Raw genomic sequence first — 21096 nt, 5'->3', positions numbered from 1 at the left:
CACCTTGCTTTAAAGCAAGAAGTTGGATGAGAGCCCTCCAACCCAAAATGGTTGTATGATGACTTGAACTGGCACAGGTTGCCCAGAGAAGCTGTGGCTGCCTCATCCCTGGAAGTGTCCAAGGCTGGATCAGACATGGCTTGGAGCAACCAGGTCTAGTGAAGGGTGTCCCTGCCCTTGGCAGGGGGTTGGAATGAGATGAGCTTTCAGGTTTCTTCCAACCCAAACCATTCCATGATTTTATGATGTGCCTTTGGTTTTTTTGCAAACAGATTCTCAGCCTGTAGTCCATGTGATTGCTTCAAGAAGTCAAGATTGGTCAGAACATGAAATTCCTGTGGACACAAACCCTACAATAATTTACCAGGATGTATCCAGTGAATCTCAGTCAGCTACTTCCACAATAAAAGCTTTGCTGGAACTTCAGCAGACAACAGGTCTGAAAACCCATGAGATTGTTTAGGATAACTTCAGAGGTTATTTTTTGCTTAAGCAGGCTTTTGTAATAAGTTTTGTAATTGAAAAGCACTTATCTTGAATCAACTTGATTCCTTCTTTTTTATCCTGTATCAGTTTGTTTGCATCTATAGTGTTCATTATATTTAATTAAACTAGTACATTTATATTGTAGGTTTATTTTATTATGAAAATTTATATAGTAGAGGTTGATTTTATGCTTTGCCTTTCTTAAAGCAGTGAAGGAAAAGTTGGAATCAAAGCCAAGGCAGCCTACCATTGACTTGAGCCAAATGGCTGTTCCAATCCAGATGACTCAAGAAAAGAGGCATTCTCCAGAAAGTCCTTCAATTGCTGTTGTAGAGTCAGAACTAGTGGCTGAATATATCACAACTGGTAAGTGTCTAAGGTTAGTGTGAGGGTGGCTTTGCAGTTGAAGTCTGAGGACTTAATTTTAGAGTTTTCTTATGATAGGTTTTACTTTTGTGTTTTTGCTGTAATTTTCTGTAGAGGAAATGAGTATTTTCTTCCGCTCCTGAGACCCTATGCAGGGGACAGAGATTGCATCTGCCTTGCTGGGCCATAAGGGAAAATGTTTCTAACTGAAACAGAGTGGTTGCTTCAGGATAGCCCACTTGAGTAGATTTTCCATTGCCTGGTTGTAGAAGACAGACTGTCCCACCACCCTTAAAGGAAAATGTGCAGTAAGAATAAAGTAGAAAATGAAGCTAGAGGAACCATAGCCTAGTTTTTGTACATACTGAAAGGAGTCAGACATTGAGTTTGTTAAAATCTATGTAGTCCCGAGTTAAACTACTCGGGAGTTTAGCATGGTAATGTTGCCCCAGTTCCTTCATTTTATAGAAAGCCTTGAACTAATAAATATGCCCTTCTAAAATATATAAGTTACTCGAATTCATCTCTTTAAATTCTTTACTCTTATTTGGACATCCATTTTGTCTAAGTCCTTTCTCTTGTCTCTCTGATGTTCCCTACAACCCCAGAACACTAGGTATGAACCAATTCCATACATACGTGAAAGGATCAGATTACCGTTTTCCCATTTTAATTTTTTAAACCCATATTGTTGGCCTCTATAATATTTGGAAAATGAAAGCAAAAACAAAGTCTACATTGGAAAAGAGAAATAAAACTTAATTGTATTAAACTGTATTATTACATATCTGTAGCTCTACAATTTTAGGGCTAAATGTCTAATCTGGCAGTTTCATTTTGTTCTGTACCTCCTCCCCTTGCTCCCATCTCTTGAATAGCCTGAATTTAAGTGGTGTGAAATTTGGCCTGGGAGGATGTTATTATTGTTCTTTTAAATACCACTTACTATATCTGGCTTCAATTTAAAATATTTGATTCATGCTCCCTTGGATCTCCTTTAGAACAAACTCCAAAGTATAATAGATGGTGTTAAAGTGCTTTCCAATTAGCAGTCAAATATCTTCACTGACACAGATATTGTGCATTGAGCTTCTCTTCAAGGTTCCAGTCTTTGATGGGTCTTGCTGTGAAAGTTGATGTACAAGAGGGCCTTTTGCAGGGAGAATGGAAAATTACAATCAGTGTCTTCAGTAGACTTCAGTACTTTTCTGCAGCTTAGAAACCATACAAAGTGCAATGGCTAAAAATTTCCTGGAGATGTGGAGATACTATTTTAAATATTAGGATTTCTGTAAACATTGATTTGAAATGTGGGAATCTTCCAGAGAAGTGCAGACTCCTATGGGCTGGCAGCAGCAGGTTCTGCTGCAGCACTAACCTGGTTATTTTGCACTTAGATTTTTGTCCCTTCCTCCAATTTCTCTGAACATTGCCAAGGAATGCAAGTAACTGAGTTTCTTTTTAGTTTGAATCGTGCTTCTCTGAATTTATCAGTAACCCACATAGCTATATTTTCTGCTAAAAATTCAGTAGTAAGATAGTAAAGAATCTATAGTCTGCTGTGAAATGTCCTGCATGTGCCTAGACGAAAAGATTTGGGAGCTGGGATTCAGAGTGTGCTTCCTCATGAGATACAGGGAGCAATTCACACATCTTAGTGTCACCGTTTTTTGTCTGTCTGCAGACTCAGGAAGACAACACTGTATTGGTTCACATTCGGAAGAATATCTACACAACCATATAGGTTAGAAACTTTATTTTTAAATTAAGCTTTCAATTGTGTAGGAATTGTTGGGAGATATCGAGGATAAATCTGGCACAGCATGCAGGCCAGTATTGAGGTAAACTGACTTTCTTGGAGTGAGAAGGTAAAATTATCATATTAATTCAAAATTTGACCTTTCTTTAAAAAAGAAAGAAGACCTTTCAGGAAAGTCACTAGAAACTTTTTAATTTTAAGTTGTGTTACAACTGAGTTTAAACTTTGCTTGTTCTCCTTCAGTGATTAAATACTTTGTAACTAAGAAATTAGATTACACAAATATTTGCATGTTAGTATGGACAGACATAAAGAGATTTGTATTCGTATCAGTGACTGGAATGTAGAATTTTTTGTGTTTTTTTTTTCCTCAGCAGCACATGATTTTTCTATCAATCCACTGTTTGATTATAGGCCTATCACTATAGCTCTGTAACTCAAGCTAGATCTGTTCTCAAAAGTGACATAGACCCATAACAAGGTCTACATTTTTTGATTTATCGTTTCTGATCAGCCTCATTTGCTTTAATAATACCAAAAAATTTTCTAATCTATCTTATTTTGCTAATCTAATCTTGCTAATCTTCCAAATTTAGTTTATGCTCTGGGGATTATTATGTGCAGTTTATCAGTGCTAGAAACCTGGTGAGCAAGGCTTGCTGTTCTTAATTGCAGTCAATTGTGGACGTGCTTTTAATAGTGTAAAAACTACATAATAACTTGTGTTCTACAGCAATATTCTAGTGCTGTATAAAGAACCCAGCTGAACATCAAGTATAAACTCTGCTTGCAAAATTGGTGTATTGAGAAAGGGTGGCCAGAGGAGGTTTGGACCAAGTGTTGTTACTTAGGAAACAGACAAAAGCAAAACCTCGGAGTTGCTACTTTAAGAGGTTTCTCAGAATAGATCATGAAGGTTGACACTAGCACACAGTGAAAGACATTTTCCATGCTTAGATCTTTTTCACTCATGTATGCTTTCAGTTGAAGCTTAACTGCAAAGCAGACAGTTGAAGTTCCTGCAGTTAGTTCTGGAGAAGTGCCACTGACCTCTTTACTTTCAGTCAGTCATCGGTCCCAGCCCCACCAGTCATCTCAGCCCCAGAGGACTCTGGTGCAGCACTTGGCTCAGTCCCAGACAGCAACGCAGACTTCTGTTGTGGTGAAATCTATTCCTGCATCCTCCACTGGCGCCATTACCCATATCATGCAGCAGGTTGGATCCTTTCTTTTCCCAGAAAGCTATAAACAGCAGTAGGTCATATAAATTTCAGAATAAGCCCTGGTCCTATGCATGTATGTATCATGGTGCTGCCACCAAAGATGTTCAGCATACAAGCAAATAAATTATTTTAATATCACTTCAATAGCCAAAGGAAAGGAGGTTTAGATTAAATATTAGAAATAAATTCTTTACTGTAGGGGTAGTGAGGCACAGGCATGGGCTGCCTAGGGAAGTTGTGGATACCGCATCCCTGGAAGTGTTCAGGGCCAGGTTGGACAGGACTTGGAGCAACCTGGTCTAGTGGAACCATGGCAGGGGTGTTGGAGTAGATGGTCATTAAGGTCTTTTCCAAGCCAAGCCATTCTGTGATTGTGTTTTGATGGTGAGGGTGGGTTGCAGTATTGCAGTGGCCTGACCTCATTAGGTTATATTGGTGGTAGTGTAGGGGGAAGAGGGCTGAACTGGAATCTGGTCAGTACACAGAGCACACAGTAACTTTTCCATTTGATGTCTTTAGTTTGTGAATAGGAAAACTTCCCTGAATCAAAAAGACCATATTTAGATCAGGACTGTGGGTATTCCAAGCTATTCAAACAAGAAGTGCAGCTTGTGGTGAAGTCTTGCTGAAACCACTTGAATGACTTTGATTAGGACCTGCTCAACTCTGCAGTGCTTTAATTTGTAGGAACTTCAGCTGCACTCCAGATCAGTACTGCATTAGAGTTACAAACCCATGTCAGGCAGTATATTTTTACAGGTGTATTAGGCTGTTTGATCTTGCTAACATCATTTTTCAGTGCATTTATACATTTTGGTTTACAAAGCATAGGTTGCTCATTCCCTCAAAAAGAAAAATGTTTGTGTAATGCCCAAGAAAAATTGCAATGCAATTTTGAGAAAGGAAGAAGAAGATAATCTCTGCTAAAATAGGACAGCCTGTATTGAAATGGGGCCCTGCAGAAGAAACCTTAGAGAAGATGATTAGGCTTTCAAGAGGCAGAACAAAAAAATTATTGTACAGAGAGACTCTGGCTTGAATGAGGAGCTACTGGCTTAGCCACCTGCTACTCAGTGCTGCTTCATATCCAACTGCCAGGCAACCTTAGGGAGCTTTGAGCTTCAGTCTGACACAAGCGAGATCTACATAATTCATCAGAGGGTTAGTTGAGAAGCTCATGTTCTCACAAAGTTCAACATGATAATAATAGATCTTGATTGCTTATATATTGTGAAATACCCATGTAAGAGTATCTTTTTATACATGCATTGGGAGTCTGTAATGGTAAAAAAGTTAAAGTAGTCTGTTTGAAACATTAAGAATTATTTCTATAAAAATTATTCTGTAAAATTTCTATAAAAATTATTTCTATTATTTCTATTTCTGTTCTTATATGTCTTTTTACTAACTTGCTCTAAATTCTTCTTCTTAAGGCCTTAAGCAGTCACACTGCATTTACCAAACACAGTGAACAGCTTGGAACTGAGGAGGGAGAAGTGGAAGAGATGGACACCTTAGATCCTCAGACTGGCCTGTTTTACAGATCTGCCCTGACACAATCGCAGGCACAAAAGCAGCAAAAACTGAGTCAGCCGCAGCTGGAACAGACTCAACTGCAAGTGAAAACTCTGCAGTGTTTCCAGACTAAGCAGAAGCAGACAATCCACCTGCAGGCTGATCAAATCCAGCACAAACTCCCACAAATGCCCCAACTTTCCATAAGACATCAAAAGCTAACCCCCCTGCAGCAAGAGCAAGCACAGACCAAACCAGATGCACAGCACCCCCCACATCATATGATGGCCAAAGAAAGGCAACTCCCTACCTTAGTGGCACAGCCACAGCAAACTGTAGTACAGGTGCTTGCAGTAAAAACCACGCAGCAGCTGCCCAAACTGCAACAGGCACCAACGGCACAAAAAATCTACGTGCAACCCCAGCCCCCCCAGAGTCAAATGCAGCTACCTGCCTCTTCAGAGAAACAGCCAGCAAGCCAGGTAACGGAATATTGATAGCATGCAAAATACACATCGCTGTTCAAGGAAAAAAAAATAAAACACCGACCCTGTCGCTGTAGCAGTGTTTTGTCCTGGCAAGAGAGAATCCCTCATTCTGCTGGTAGTAATTAGCCCAGCAGAAGGTTGACACTAGGAGAGAGAAGCACATGTTATAGGGGAAAAATCCATAGAGCTCACAAACTTATTTTGTTGGAGAGTTTTTCTTAATTTCAGCCACCACTGGTGCATGGAATTTGTCCCTAGTTATTTTATTTTCATTTTTAGATAACAACACGTTCGTAATTTCCGTTCCCGTAGCACTTTTTATTTCTGTAGAAATAAAGGTGAATACACTGCAGTCTCCTAAGGCTCTCCATTGTTCCTCTTCCTTTGTAGTTTACATCTTTCTGAAGTTATATGGCTTTCACATACAGGAGTATTTTGATTTTCCATGGGAGGAAAAAAGGCAGAGACAGAGGAACATGGGAAAAAATGTATTTTGACTAACTCCAGAAAAGTACAATTTTTTTGGCCCTTTCAGGAATAGATGTGAAAACTAGCAAACATACCAGGGGGCCGTAAATTCCAAAGGAAAATTACGCTGCTGTGGTATTATACTGCTACAATCCTTATCTAGCAGCCTAAAAAGCTGCTTTTCCCCAGGCTTCAATTAACTGTTGCCCTATCATTGCTAATTCCTTTGTTAAAACACTGAGTTTCAATTGTCTTCCTAATAGCAAGTATGTTGTTTGTGCCATTCTTTCCTTGGAAATATTGATGAGGATTTCAATAAAAATATATTAACTGTAATATGCACAACAAAAATTTGATTTTCAGGTGCAACATCTAACTGTAATGCAAGGATCCACTGTTACAGAGCTAACTTTAGAGGGGCATGAGCCTCCTTTTGTTTCAAAGGTAGCAGATGGCAGTTCTGTGCCCAAACTGGCATTGCTGGTTACCAGCCTATTTCCCATGCAGGCATCCACGGAGACATCAGTAGGAGATATATTGAGAGTGTCTATGGTGGAATCTCAGATTGATGCAAACATAGAACACACGGTAGTGGATCCCCCAAACAAGGCCACGTCCACTAGTACAGCTGCTAGTGAAGCAGAGTCGTCACCTTGTACCCAGGGCCCGAGGGTGGCTGCAGTAGGGATGACGGCACCTTCCATCCCCCAGCAACAGACACATACAGAATCCAGCTCAAGTCCTCCTGCTGTTGGTCCTACTTTAACAGAGAGGAAACTCGAGGCACGAGGAATACCTACAACAAACCAGTTTATACACATTCAGAATATATCACAAAAGAAAGCTGAAGAGAGCTCTTCAGAAATTGTTGTCCAGGTAAGAGAAGACTGAACAAATAAGGCAAAGGTTGAGCCCAGCAAACACGTGTCTGATGCGATGATAGTCACTGAATGATGTTTGAGTACTCATGGGTTTATTGCCCAGGTTTTGGTTCTGTTTCTACTCTTAGCTTGTAATCAATTGCAACATTGAAGTGTAATTCTTCTTAATGGGGCTCAGGTTTCTCTAGTACTGTGTACCATTTACAACATCCTCGGTGTCTTCCTTCTTCTAAGAAAACAACCAAACTCATCCCATTTTACAAAGTACTTTCATTTGCAATGCTTAAAACTGCTTCAACACTTAGTATGGAGTTATGTTCTAGAATCCTTTATACTATCTATTAAAGTTGCTTCTCAGTGTAAAATTAATGACATTGTAGGCTTTGCTTACTGAAAGGTTCAGCAAATAAGAATTGAAATCAGAAGAAAACTTTTTAACTTCACTTAGGGTAAGAGCACTTCTGAGATAAAATTACTATTGATCTTTAGCGTAAATGCTTCTAATCATTTCCTAACAGCTATGCTTGATATTTTCGTTGATTCTGCTGCCTTAAATATGATGGTTTATGTTGTAATAAGTTGTCACAATGTCAACTGAGGAGGGTATATAAGTCTTCCAAGTGGTGTAACGTGAATTTTTGTAGACAAGTTGGTGTGGCATATGTTCACACAAACAGTAGTGTGGATTGAAATTGTTTTAATATGGATCATGCTTGTGTTACAGTGAAAATACTTCTGATGTGGGAAACAATTTGTGTACAAAGATTTCAAATTTTTCATGATACTTTGTGAAGTCTTTACTGGGCCTAACTTCTCTTTTGTAGCAATTACCAGTTCTGTATTCATTTTTAGTCCTCCTTATATAGACAAAGATAGATTTCTGTTTTACTTCAAACCTGTATCTTTTGAGAATTGGTGCTATTTATCATTGTGGCATGCTATGAGCTGTTTCAAAAGTCAAATAATGCCCAGAATTTCAGTTGAATGAAGTCACAGATTTAGCTTTTTAACCTATGAAAGTACAAGTAAAAATAAATAACATAATAACCATAATAATAATAATCTTAGAAGTAAATAGCAATTGTGTTTCTTCAGCCTCTGAGCTGCAGCTCTGAGCAGGGCCAGAGCTTGAACTCTGATGTATACAAGAAACATAATCCTCCTGGGGTGCTTGGACAATGCACTGCCTGGTGGGATTCTTGGTGTTGTCCTGTTCAGGGCCAGGAGTTGGGCTCTACAGTCCTTGTGAGTCATTTTAACTCAGGTTATTCTTTTATCACCACGTCCTGTCTAAAAAAGATCAGGATGAAGAAAATATTATCTCTGCTTTGGGTTTGCAGAATGGTGGATGATGGGCATTGGTTATGTTGTCACAGACCTTTAGGGGAGATCAAAGGCCTGGAAAGCAAGATTATTCAAATTTTGCCTTTCAAGACCCAATCCAGTGAAAGGTTGCTTTGAAGCCTCAGTTAGGGAAAATTGCCCTTGGAAACCAAATAATCCCTTTTCCACAAATCTGTGCTTGCACAGATGCCTTTACCTTCAATATTGTTCATTAAACTTAAATATTTTCTTTCTTTCAGACTATCCCTCACTATCCCATCCCTTGTCACTCCAGCTCCAATGTGGTGGTGGAACCCAGTGGGCTCCTGGAGCTCAACAACTTCACCAGTCAGCGCCTCGATGATGAGGAGACAGCAATGGAGCAGGATGTGGACAGCAGCACTGAGGACGGCACTGAGCCCAGCCCCTCTCAAAGTTCTCTTGAACAATCCTAAGGAATAGAGACATTGGAGTGTACTTTAAAATATCTTGGGATTTTTGAGCATCCAAGATGCCCTTCTATTGTGATGTCTTAGAGCACTTTGCCTATTAGAATTGTTCGTTGGACTCTTGAAGCATCAGTAGGTTTTAACAATACAGTATTGCAAAAGCTGAATCTTAAAAATTGTTTTGGAAAAAAAAAAAAGAGATGTAGGTACCAAGATTTAGTAAACCTGTGACAGTGGAATGTACTCCTGTTCAGAAACAAATCTGTAATGAATTCTACAGCTTGTGCTATTGAAGCCCTTGCCCAGATACTGAAACAGCTTTAAGTGAAAAAGGATCATTATTTTGCTGTGTCTTTTTAGCTGTTGAGCAAAACACCATTTAAAAAAAGAAAACATTTAATAAATATTTTTATTTTCAAATAGCATGTGAGAGAAAAAATGTCTCTGACAGTGCTTGAAAAGCCCCAGGAAGTTTGGAATTGTTTGGCTTTCTTGCACTCATGCTCACTTAAAAATTTTTTTCAGAAGCTTAAAATATTTTTTTTTAAATTCTCGGTGAATGTTTGGAAATAAGCAAAACTGCTATCTGGTCACAAAGTGGATTTGCTAGTGGAGTTTTGTTTTCATGCTTTACAAGAAGTCGGGTAATAATAGATGAGGCATTTCTTTCTGCCATAAGCATACAAAATGCTCATCTACTCTAGTTAACCTTTGATTATTTATTTAAATATGAAATTTAAAGTGAGACAAGTTGTTGAAAAAAGTTCCTGTGAAACAGGCAGTTGTATTAATTCTAGTATGAACTAGGGAGAAGGAGGTGCATTTTGCTATAATCAGTTTTTCAAAATTGGGGATAAATAGTTCAACATCTTTCCAGGTTGAACTTGAGAATTTAGAAGTGAGCTAAGACTTCTAAAAATCTATATTTTACTCTTACATGCTGTTTTTAAAATTGACCATTTGGGGAGTTTAAAAGCTTAAATGGGTGTACAATGGTGGGTTTCTGAAATTAGCCTTATGCCTTGGCTTGTTGAAGCAATACATTGGGGTTTTGTGGTAGTTACAAGTCACAGAGAGCGGTTTGGGTTCAGATGGGACAAGAGAACCAGTTTTAATACATTCTCGTAATTGAGACAATACTTTTTTTTTCAAAATGTATATAAAACCATGTTTTTAACTGTTTTGTATAGATTTCATTATAAATAACTAAGCATTTTATGACTTTGACATCATTTAATTGTATATAAATGTATAAGCCTAACTGCCCACATTTTGGTGCTGAAGTACTGTAAGTAGATTTCATCCAAAATCTAATACAGCTTTTTGCATCAGTCTTTTCTTTTTAAACTGTCATTTTACTGTTGATATCATAGTTAAGGTTGAATTCCAGTTGGAGTAACTCAAACTGAAAAATATAGACCCTCAGACCCTAAAAACCATTATCTAACCTGTTCTGAATCCGCCTATGTTGGAACTTGCAGTAACCCCTAGAGGGGGCTCTTGGTTTTCTCTAACATCAGTTGTCTTATAAACTAAGTCACTGGGATCTTAATATAGTTATTTTTTCCTTCTGTCTTCTTTTTCCATCAGCGTTAGTTCTAAAATAATGTAGAACAGAATTGTGGAGAAATGTCCTGAAAAATTCTACATGCAAATACTGGAATAGTGGATTATAAAACTAATGATTTTTGTGTTACCTTTGTATTGAAATCAAGTATCAGTTTGGATTCTGATGTCCATAGTGCTCAGGATTGAAGAGAATAATATGTTTAAATGAAATATTCCACATTCCTTTCTTTAGTTAAATCATAACCCTGCCAGTCATTTTAGGTAGTTCAGGTTTTAATAATTATTCAGGAGATTTTACTCTTGTTTTAATGAGACCACAGCAATCAACAAAAGTGAAGAAGTTATGCTCTAAGTTGTGAATTTCCACATTGCTACAGGATGACAAAAAGAGGCTTAATACCGATGTTATTGGCAGTGGACTGTCTGTTGTGCTTTGCATAAGTCAGCATAAGGAGTGCTCTGTATTTCCATGCGCAGTTGTGACAGGTCCAAAGCAGGTGACACACACAGTTCTTCTGGCTTGTATCAAATTTTCATTGCCACCTGGGCTCGTGTAGTCCTTTGAGTGTCCCTGGTGTATGTAGGACTGGAAGGCCATGAGAGTATAACAGAGAGCAAGACTTTTCTTAAGCACTTATGACTAAGAACATTGGCCCGAGTTAAAGTTTCAGTTTTAGGTGAAGGTATATGCTCTCCCCAGCCAAAAATAGATACCAAGAAATAGTGTAAGGTGAATTCAACACCTAATGGGTTCACTGTATTGTTGAGTTCTGGTCCAGTTTATTCTGATGTTTTATGACTTTTGTAAACAAAATCCTTTTTTGTCCATACCTTTGCTCCAGTCATCACATCTTTAGTGATGACTGGAGCAAAGGTATGGACAACTGCAGTGGATTATTTGACAGTCTTTGAAGACAGTATATTGTTTAACATCTGAAAACTTTTCTTGTTTCTATAAGAAGGGATTGATTTAAGGTTGGCAAGTTGAAGCACATGGTGGGGATGTCTGGGGGTGGCATGAGAAATTTAGAAGGAAGAAATTTGGTATTCAGCGTGCTCATTCCTGACATTCTTCTCTTGCTGCTTTCCCAAATTTCAACTTGTTTTTCTTCAGATTCTTTTGTTGAATTTATGTGTTTCAGCACTCCATCATATGAATACCTTTACAAATAAGAAATAGACAAGATGAGCTAAAATGTAGGGGGTTTTTAACATTATTTTGGGGTTTTTTTAACATTATTTTTATAAGGACTGTAAGATAAGGTGCTTGGAGCATTTGGCCTTCTCTCCTTTGCATGAACTCCAGGCAACACTGCCTGTTCTTTTGTCCTGCCTGCCAGATGTGCAGCTTTTTTCCTACCTGCCCTTGGGATACTTCATCCCCCTGGAGCCATGTATCCACTTCTCAAAGCCCTATAAATATCACCAAACTGCTAAAAATAAACCATCAGTATGTAAAACAATATTTGCATATCCCATGTCCCTCATGAGCTGCATCTTCATTCCTGGAATTAATTTGATGTCCTTTCTTGAAATGGAAGAAGGAGTAGGTATGGTGGTGATAATTTTTGGTCCTGGGAAGTAGCAGGCAATAGGCTTTTATTTTATCAGAAAAATGTGGATAAATTGCAGAGCAAGTGAAATGGCATTAATGAGTTCTTTGAATTCAGCAGTTAAATGAATGTCCTCTGGGGACATTCACTGTTGCTGCAGCAACACACATGAATTTTCAAAAAAGTAAGCTAAGAAAGTGAACTGAAGTTAGAGGAAGTACTGAAACTAGGGGGAATTTATGTGTCCTTTAAAAATGCAGGGAATCACAGAAGACTGCATGTTTTCTGGAAAGGTTAAACCATTGTGTTGACTTTATTATCAGTCTCAGTATTTCTCCGACTTATAAAACAAAGCCCTGAGCTTTTGAAATTTTAGGGCAAAATAGAAGAAGGGCCTTTAGGACATTTTGAACAGAATAAATGACTAAATCAATGATATTTGAAAACAAACAAACAAACAAAACCACCTATCTAAAGCCATCTAAAAATCAAAACTTTTGAATTAAGACTATATGCTTTTGTTTCTAATACAGAAATAGTTCTGAAGTCTAATGATTTCACAGGTGAAGGTGGTTGTTCATCCCCACAAAGGCAGATGATTTCAGCTTGGCAACATTGAATCCAGAGAAAACTGGTCATAATTTAGGATAATGAACTAGAAAAATACTGCTTTGGGGTTTGCCTGTATTGGAAAAAAAGTATGTTTAGCACCTGTGTGTCTATGGTTGGCTCCTTTCCCTAAGTCTTGAAGTAAACCATGAACAATGTTTACACGTGCATGGTTTCCATCCAAACTGTGGGACTGAGTTTTTTCCCCTACTCAAATTCTGTCCGGAGAATTTTTGAATCTCTTTTCTTCCAGCAGAAAAGAAACAACTTATGATAAATTTAGAGCTTAACATAGTTTATCAAAGAGAAAGTTAGGGAAGAGGTACCTTTAGGTGTATTTGTGGGTTCCATTGCAAGAAGAAATTGCTGTTGGGACATTTCAGTCTGGTGTAGAGGCAGAATATCAACATCAAATGATTTGGGTTGGAATGGACCTTAGAACGCGTCCAGTTCAACCCTCCAGCCATGGGCAGAGACATCTTCTACTAGGTTGCTCCAAGCCCTGTCTAGCCTGGCCTTGAACACTTCCAGGGATGGAGCAGCCACAGCTTCTCTGGGGAACCTGTGCCAGGGCCTTGACACTGACAGGAAGAAAAAAAGCTTGGGAAAAAAAAAAAATCAGTTGTACGATTGAGGATAATTAACTGGGATTGACAAGGGGTATAGTATTTTCTATCATTTGCAGTCTTTTCTCTGCAATCAGCACAGATGCTGCAGTTTGAGATCTACTGGCCTTGTATCTCCAATACTGGCAATTGAGAATTGCATTAGTGTGCTAAGGATTTAAACTGAGAAAAAAAAAGGTGAACTTGGTGGTACCTTGAGGCATGTAGAGCTATGACTGGCATGCAGAGATAGTTCATCATCTTGGATGGGTTTGGGGGGTGGTGTTTTCACTGTACTTTGGTGAAAAGTTGCCGAAGCATTAAAATAGGAAAATCAGTACCTGGGAACTTGCTCATTAATTCTAGAGAAAAGGGCCTTTGAATTATTTGGTACAGAAAAGATACTAAGAAGTTTTCAAGTGCTGTGGACTGAAGAGTATTCAAATGGTCTTATATCATTTTTGAAGCCCAGGACTGCCCCCACAGCAATGGATTGAAACAGGATGATTTATCAGGTCCTTTCCAGCTCAAACCATTCTGTGATAACTCCAGACCTGGTCCTTTTAAAAACTTCCTATGGTTTTAGTTTTGCTCAATCTTTGGCCTCTTCAAAAAAAAAAAAAACAAAAAAAACCAGGAGTTTTTGTATTTTGTTTTGGGTTTGGTTTTGTTTGTTTGTGGTTTTTGTTGTTTTTTTGTTTGTTTGGGGTTTTTTTTCTTAGGTTTCTTAGTGTTTTCATTAGCTTTTCAGCTCAGTAAAGTTTGTAACAGTTTTGAAATTTTCTGTGATCCTGGTGATCCTGTTTTCTGTAGCCATTATTAAATGGAATTAGAAAAGCTACTCTTGTCACCCAACTGGGAGTGGGTGATTAGGGCCATGGGCTTTTTGGGCTATTAATGAACCCTTCAGAGAGTGGTAGGCATATCAGCCAGTCTCTTAAGGACTACATATGGGTTTTACACTCCATAGAATGGGTTGGCTTGGAAGGAAGGAACCAAGATTATCTAATTCTGTCACTTGAATGCCCAAACTACCTATCATGAGTCCTTTTTGATGACACTTTTACTAAAACTTTGATAATCCTTACTTGTAAGAGCCTCATTAGAGCAAACATTGTTCAGAAATTGTCTTTTATAGTAAAAAAAAAAAAAAAAAATCAGCTTGTCACAGCTCTTAGCCAGAACTGTCCCAGATGATTATAGATCTCCAGTACTTAGTGACTTCCTTCATGTCAGGCTCTACCAGAAGCCAGCTAAAGGCTCTGGGAGTCTCTTTTTACTGTTAAGGATGCTGCCTGACACCTGCATACAGCAAAGAGCTGGTGCCCACACATCACTGAGGTTGGCAGGAAGCTCTGGAGATTATCTGGTCCAACCCTCTTGCTCAAAGCAGGGTCAGACTGCTCAGGACCATGTCCTGTGGGGTTTTTGGAAACCTAGCATGATGGAAACTCCACAACTTTTTCCAGTGACCACCTGTGCATTACTTTTTCTTCTTTCCTAACATGTGCTATGTTTTCTGGTTTTTCTCTTGGTTTGTTTTGGATGTGAAATAAAAATAATATACTGAGAAGCGGTTCACAATGACATGAGAACAAACCACAGGGAAGAAGCACAAATTTAGTGAGAACAAAGTGTTGTAGCTGCAGTGTTCCCAGAAATAGGGGATATTTGTTTCCCCCTCCAGACTTCAGCTTGTTCAAGTCTCCCTGCAGCCACTTCAGGACTGCAGAGACACAGGTTACTAACAAAACGCTGTCATCAGATGTCACTTTCTAGTATTTCTTAATATAAAAAAAGGTGTCCAGAGAAAGATTTGAATGTTTGGAAATGTTTTCCAACTGCATCAATCTACAGGTGGATGCAATATCTGTTACTGGGCATTGTGCAGCCTTGGATTTTGCATGAAAATATATAATATAGATTTCTGGGTGACCACAGTACAGTTTTAGCTCTTGATTTACATCTTTTGTTCAAATATACCATGTAAATGTGACACATCCAAGCCCAGAATTACTAATTTGAGAACTGGAGGGCTGCCTTCCCTGTGAAGCAGGGACTTTGGTCAGGGTGGAGCCTTGCTAGAGCCATTCCTTGAGGCTGCTCATACTCATTTGGTTGCAGATTGTGGTCCCCTCTGAGTTTGTCCTGAGGCACACATGAGTTCTCCTGTAATAAATAGAATTGAGGAGACCAAAATCATAATAAAAATCTGCCAAAGCATCTTAACCCAGGAAGATGCTTCAAAGCAGAGCTTGCTAAGTACAGAGAACATGGGATAAGGCTTGACTGCAAATAATTGTTATCAAACGGCTGTGTTATAAATAATTGCTATGAAGTTTAACTGATAGTAGGGTATGGATTCAGCAACTGCCTCATCTGATCAGCCACTGTGAAAGTACTGCAGGGCTTGGGGTTACTTTTGGTTAGGGTTAGCACTCATTAGAGCAAACTCATTAGAGCAGTCCTTAGGTGCTTTATGGAAAGTTATTGTATGGAAATAAAATAGGAACCTCGAGCTAAAATAAGCAGGTTGAGAAACAAGGGTTGCAAACTTTAAACTTGAGGGTAAATGTAACCTGAATCCTTTAAATTCTTTCAGTCAAGGTGCAGATGGCACAAGAACAACTCTGGCCCCAGAGCTTCAGTCCCATTGCAGAAGTTGGGTGGAAGAGTTGATCTGGTAAATTGTTTTATTTGGATGTATGTGGTATGTACAGATGGAATGTGGGAAACGATGGTGTACAGATGCCAGCAGGACAACTGGAGGGGAACTACCAAAATCCCCTACAGAGAGCTGCAGCTCCTGTTATGGTGAGACACAGCCACGGTTCACACCTAGATGGCTGATTTGGTAGCGGTACCCTTGTTTGCAAAACTTACAAGAACTCAAAAAATTACCAAGTTCCTGACTGAGGTGGTCCATGCCCCCCATTACCTCTTTTCTCCTTACCTTCCACACCTAGAGAAAAAAGTTTAAATTACCCAACTTCATTGTTAAAGCTACTGGAAATCACTTTTCCTGTCCAACAACTTTTTCATGACAGTGAGGTTCATTTTCGTTACAAATCACATTCTTGATCTTGGTTCAGACAGGAAGGGTGTCTGTTATCATCATATTGCAGAAGTTCCATACCTTCTCAATGACTTCTCATGTGCAGCTTCTCACAGCATTGACTCCTTCTTCACAGCACAGCCAACAAACTCCATCTCTCCTCACTCAGCTAACCCACTCTTTTGTAGCACTCCTCTTCTTATTGGACACAGCTGTGGCCTATTAAGGGCAGCCTGTTCCTAACCTTTGGTGATTAGTACAGCTGCAACTCCTCAGGTGTGAGACTACCTCCTGCACTATTCTCTTCCATTCTATCCCTCCACATGTGTCCTTTGTGTGATTTCCAAAAGACTTCATGATTTCCCTTTCCTTTTTCTCTGTCCTTTGCTTTCTGGACTTTATGGTCATATTGCAATAATCTACAGCCTAGAGATTAGCAGGACAGCAGTAATGTAAGGAATGGAGGTTCTTAGGTCAAACCTAAATTAAGTTCCCCTTGGAAATTGCCAAGGAATTCTTTAGTTAGTTAGGATGACTGTAGAAAAGTCATCCTAATTTTTAAGATATTAATTATATTATATTATATTATATTATATTATATTATATTATATTATATTATATTATATTATATTATATTATATTATATTATATTATATTATATTATATTATATTATATTATATTATATAGTGGTATACTAAAACTATACTAAAGAAAGAGAAAGGATACATCAGAAGGCTTTTTCAAGAATGATAATGAAAGCTCATGACTGACTCAGAGTCCCACACAGCTGGCTATGATTGGCCATTAATGAAAGGCAATTCACATGTTTGGATAAACAAGATAAACAATCTCCAGACCACATTCCAGAGCAGCAAAACATGGAGAAGCTGAGGCTTCTCATCTTGCCAGGAGAAGAAATCCTGGCGAAGTGATTTTTCAGAAAATATCATGGTGACAGACATAAACTTGCAAACTTCAAGTTTTTGTCAGTCACACCCCTGGGAGATGCGGTGACATCAACCATGCAATCATTACGAGTCTCCCGTGGGATTGGTAAAGAGTCCTGGATGTGATGGAATTAAGCAGTAGAAAAGCAAAGACAGACATTATAATGGCCCCCGAGGACCTGGGGAGTCTCCTGTGAGGAAGCTAACCTGTTTTCATCCTTCACCTGTTTTTTTGGCAGGGTGCTACACAGTCCTCCACAAATAAATGAGTCCACACTACAAAAACATTCCCCATTGCCAGACATCCCATTTGCTGCTGCACCCTATGACAGCTTAAAGCAATGACAACTCCTGCATTATTTTTTGAGCTCCCTCATGAACCCTGGAGTATAATAGGCAATGGAAACACCAGGATGCACTTGGACAGCTTGGATTTTATTCCTATGGAAAATGGTGATTGTTTCTCTTACAGACTTAAGAATCTGTTTCTAACCAATGTTTCAACTTTTTGGCTTGATCTTTTATGAAAATTCAAAATCTTGTGATTTGAGCCCTCTTTTTGTAATATTCCACCCATCCTACTGATCATAATATTTCACGAGTTTCCACCAAATCAGTGCAAGAAGCCCAATGAAACAGCATAGCCTCACTTCTGAAACTCTGGTGTGACTTGTCCATCAGACTTGTCTTGTGCTTCCCTTGGCCAGATGTGTTTTGTAATAGCAACTTCAAATGACACTCACTATTGCTGCTGTTGGAGTATCATCAGAAATGTTGTTTGGTATTTAATTTCTGCATTTAATTTCTTGATACCAAAATACTTTTTCCAACTGGGGAGAGCTTAGCGTAGATATCTTCTGGTTTGGCCTGGCAGGAACCCAGGCTACAGAGGTCCATAACATGTTCCATGCTGTGCACAGTGTCTTGGCTACAGTCTTATTTCTCTTAGTTTGTGGCTGTAATGTCCTCATTTTGCTGTTGTGGGGTGCTCAAATTTGTCCGGTTCTTTCAAAAACATTTTGAAAAATTTCTTCTTAATGCTGGTGCCTTGTGTTGGTCCATCTTCTCCTCACCAGAGGAGTCACCAGGGGGACTGCTCAACGTCACTCCTGCTTCCTTTTCCTTGCAGTCTCATATTAGCACACAGATTTAGTTTTTCTGTTACTATTATTTACTGTTTTATTGCTATTCAGGTAACACCAGTCCCTTCTGAACCATGCAGGATACTGCTTGTTTGTGTAATAGAAAAGCAAGGACTCTCTGCAATTTCTAATGAGCTAAGGACAAAGAGTAGCTCAGGGCCATGAGTAGTGTGGATAGGTTAAACAACAAAACTAAAGGCCAATTATACTCTGGATTTCATAGAACCATAGAAAGGCTTGGGTTGGAAGGGACCTTTGAAATCATCTCATTCCAATCTCCCTGCCATGGACACACCTTCCACTAGACCAGGCTGCTCCAAGCCCCATCCAGCCTGGCCTTGAACACTTCCAGCAATGGGGCAGCCACAGCTTCTCTGGACAACCTGTGCCAGGGCCTCACCACTCTCTGGGAAATGAGTTTCTAATCTAAAATTCTCCTCTTTTGGTTTAAAACCACTGTCCCTGATCTCCCCTGGATTTCCATGGGTTTCTCTGCCACAGCTTCAATTTCTGCTTGCTTTCACATACAGCTACTCAGAACTCATTGTTTCATATGAAAAAAGTAAATAGTTTTGCCAAAACAATATAACTTGATTATAATGGAAGTGAAGAAAGACTGCTGTTTGGAAAAGACTGATTCTTTTAATTGGATGCTTTATTTTTTGAAATATGAGCTCATGACATCGTATGTTTCTGTTTTATGAATGATGAAGGGTTTTGCTGGCAGGAAAACGTAGGTGAGTTTTAAATTCAACGTATGATTTCACTCTGTCGCCCTCAAAAACATACAATTATTGACGTAAAAGACAAATCAAAGGGTCAGGTGCCTTTATTGGATGCCACCTGCACAAAGCTCTCTAGGAATGTAGCCAGGCTTCTCCAGCCATGTTGTAAGCTCTCTCTTGTTTTCCAGGAGTGTAAACAATCCCATGCAGATGTGTCACAGCAAAGCTAAGCCAGAACAGCCCAAACTGCATTGTGCTATAAATGGTTTCCTGTGAAGAACAATACCTAATCAGTTTTTATGTGGCAGTTTGACTGTGGTGGCAGGCTGGTCTTCTTCTTGATCTTTTGACAAAAGAAATAGCTCAAAAAAATCAAGTTAATACCAGAAAATCCCCAAATTACTTAATTTGGTTATGCCATGTACCATGACACTATAAATATGAATTTTTCACTATGAGAATGAATTCTTCACTATGGGGTTGGAAGTAGATGATCTTTAAGGTCCCTTCCAACCCAAACCATTCTATGATTCTGTGTGTCAAATGGAACAAGAATAATAATGCTTCTGCATTTAATTTCTCATTCTGCTGTTCACACTTTTCCCATATTCTGCTTTTACAGGTGAACTTTTGTAATAGAACTTCTAAGCACAAAAGGCTTGTGCTGAAGCAAGGAAGACTCTGCTGTATCTGAATGATGGGAACATCACCTAGCAATGGCCAGTTTTATATCAGTACTGAACTGCCAGTCTAAAAGCCACAGGGGAGAGTTGTTATTTTGGGAAAAATGTGTTACCTTCACCAAACTGTTCAGATGGTGGGAAATACAGGTGGACCAGCTGTGGCTTCCAAGCTGAGAAGTATGCAGGAGTCCTTTTCATGTAGCCTATGGAAAAAAGCCCACATGAATGGCTGTAGTGGACCAATGCCTTGCCTTTCATCAGGACCCATCCCACTACTGTCTCTCATGAGCAGACCCAACAGCACGATGCAATGTGAGCTCTGCTTCAGCTTGGCACATTTATAATAATGGATTTCCTTTTCCAGTGGAAAAATGTTATAATAACCATGTGGTTGTGGTTTTGTGTGTGTGACACTTCTCCATGACATGGCAGCTGGGGACATGGTTTAGTGGTGAACACAGTGGTGCTGGTTTAATGAGTACTCGATAAACGTAGAGGGTTTTTTCCAACCTTATTGACTCTATGATTGGTGTTTTCCTTATCCTCAGGCCTTTTTTTCAAATAAAAAATTCCCTCCTTTGGGGAAAGCATGCTTTTGTGGTGAAGAGGTTTAGCAAGGGCTCACATCACCAGAATTTCTGCAACCCCAGGCTAATAAATCGCTTGCTTTGCTCTCTGCCTTGGCTCCCCAAGCCTTTGGCCATCTACCTTCTCCACAAGGTAATGTAAAGATAAAATCCATTTGTGGTTGAGTTGGTTGGATACTCTTGGCACTTGGGGCAAAATTAAGAGTACAGAAATAGAAAAATGCATCTTCTAGAGTCTTTTCTCTGGTCTCCAACCCTCCTCATGTAATTAACCAACCACTGTGTCTTTCCTTGGGCCAGTTCAACATCTCAAGCTGCTGCTCATCCTCGCTCAGCAGTTCTCTACGGGGCCCTGCGACTTCTCTCCCCTGCTGTCAGCTTTTAATTGGTAAATCGCTCTCTTCTAGCACAATTCCTCTTCCCTGCAATGTTCCTGGTGATTCCTGAAGAATAAGACCCAACTAACATCCTCTTCCAGGGCCTTCCCCTCACTATCTGCTTCTCAGAAGAAGCTGTGCTCAATTTAGCCTTCTTTTGCTATTGGATTATATGTTATTTATAGAGAGAGAGATTCTCTGATTATCTGTCTATAACCTTTATTACTTAATTGAAATCCAAGTTTATGAGTTAGACTAAAAATCCACAGAAGTCATAGCTATGAC

At 39.1% G+C, this 21096-nt stretch overlaps 1 protein-coding gene across 12 annotated transcripts in view; it reads left to right on the top strand.

Moving 5' to 3' along the window:
- Positions 1–11296, top strand: part of EMSY (EMSY transcriptional repressor, BRCA2 interacting) — a 42812-nt gene extending 31516 nt beyond the window's left edge. For 6 of the 12 annotated variants that reach the window (XM_030943508.1, XM_030943465.1, XM_030943519.1 and 3 more), the window contains 7 exons: positions 273–437; positions 694–852; positions 2537–2596; positions 3676–3827; positions 5268–5831; positions 6813–7181; positions 8770–11296. In XM_030943508.1, coding sequence (XP_030799368.1) covers positions 273–437; positions 694–852; positions 2537–2596; positions 3676–3827; positions 5268–5831; positions 6813–7181; positions 8770–8964 — 1664 coding nt within the window. In that variant the 3' untranslated portion in view covers positions 8965–11296. The remainder of the gene's footprint in view (positions 1–272; positions 438–693; positions 853–2536; positions 2597–3675; positions 3828–5267; positions 5832–6812; positions 7182–8769) is intronic. The other 6 variants (XM_030943499.1, XM_030943534.1, XM_030943481.1 and 3 more) reach the window with 5 other exon arrangements.
- The last annotated feature ends 9800 nt before the right edge of the window (positions 11297–21096 follow it).

This window comes from Camarhynchus parvulus, chromosome 1 (assembly GCF_901933205.1).
Source record: "Camarhynchus parvulus chromosome 1, STF_HiC, whole genome shotgun sequence".
Taxonomy (NCBI): Eukaryota; Metazoa; Chordata; class Aves; order Passeriformes; family Thraupidae; genus Camarhynchus; species Camarhynchus parvulus.
The sequence above is the reverse complement of the archived record's forward strand: the minus strand, read 5'-3'. Positions and strand labels throughout refer to the sequence as shown.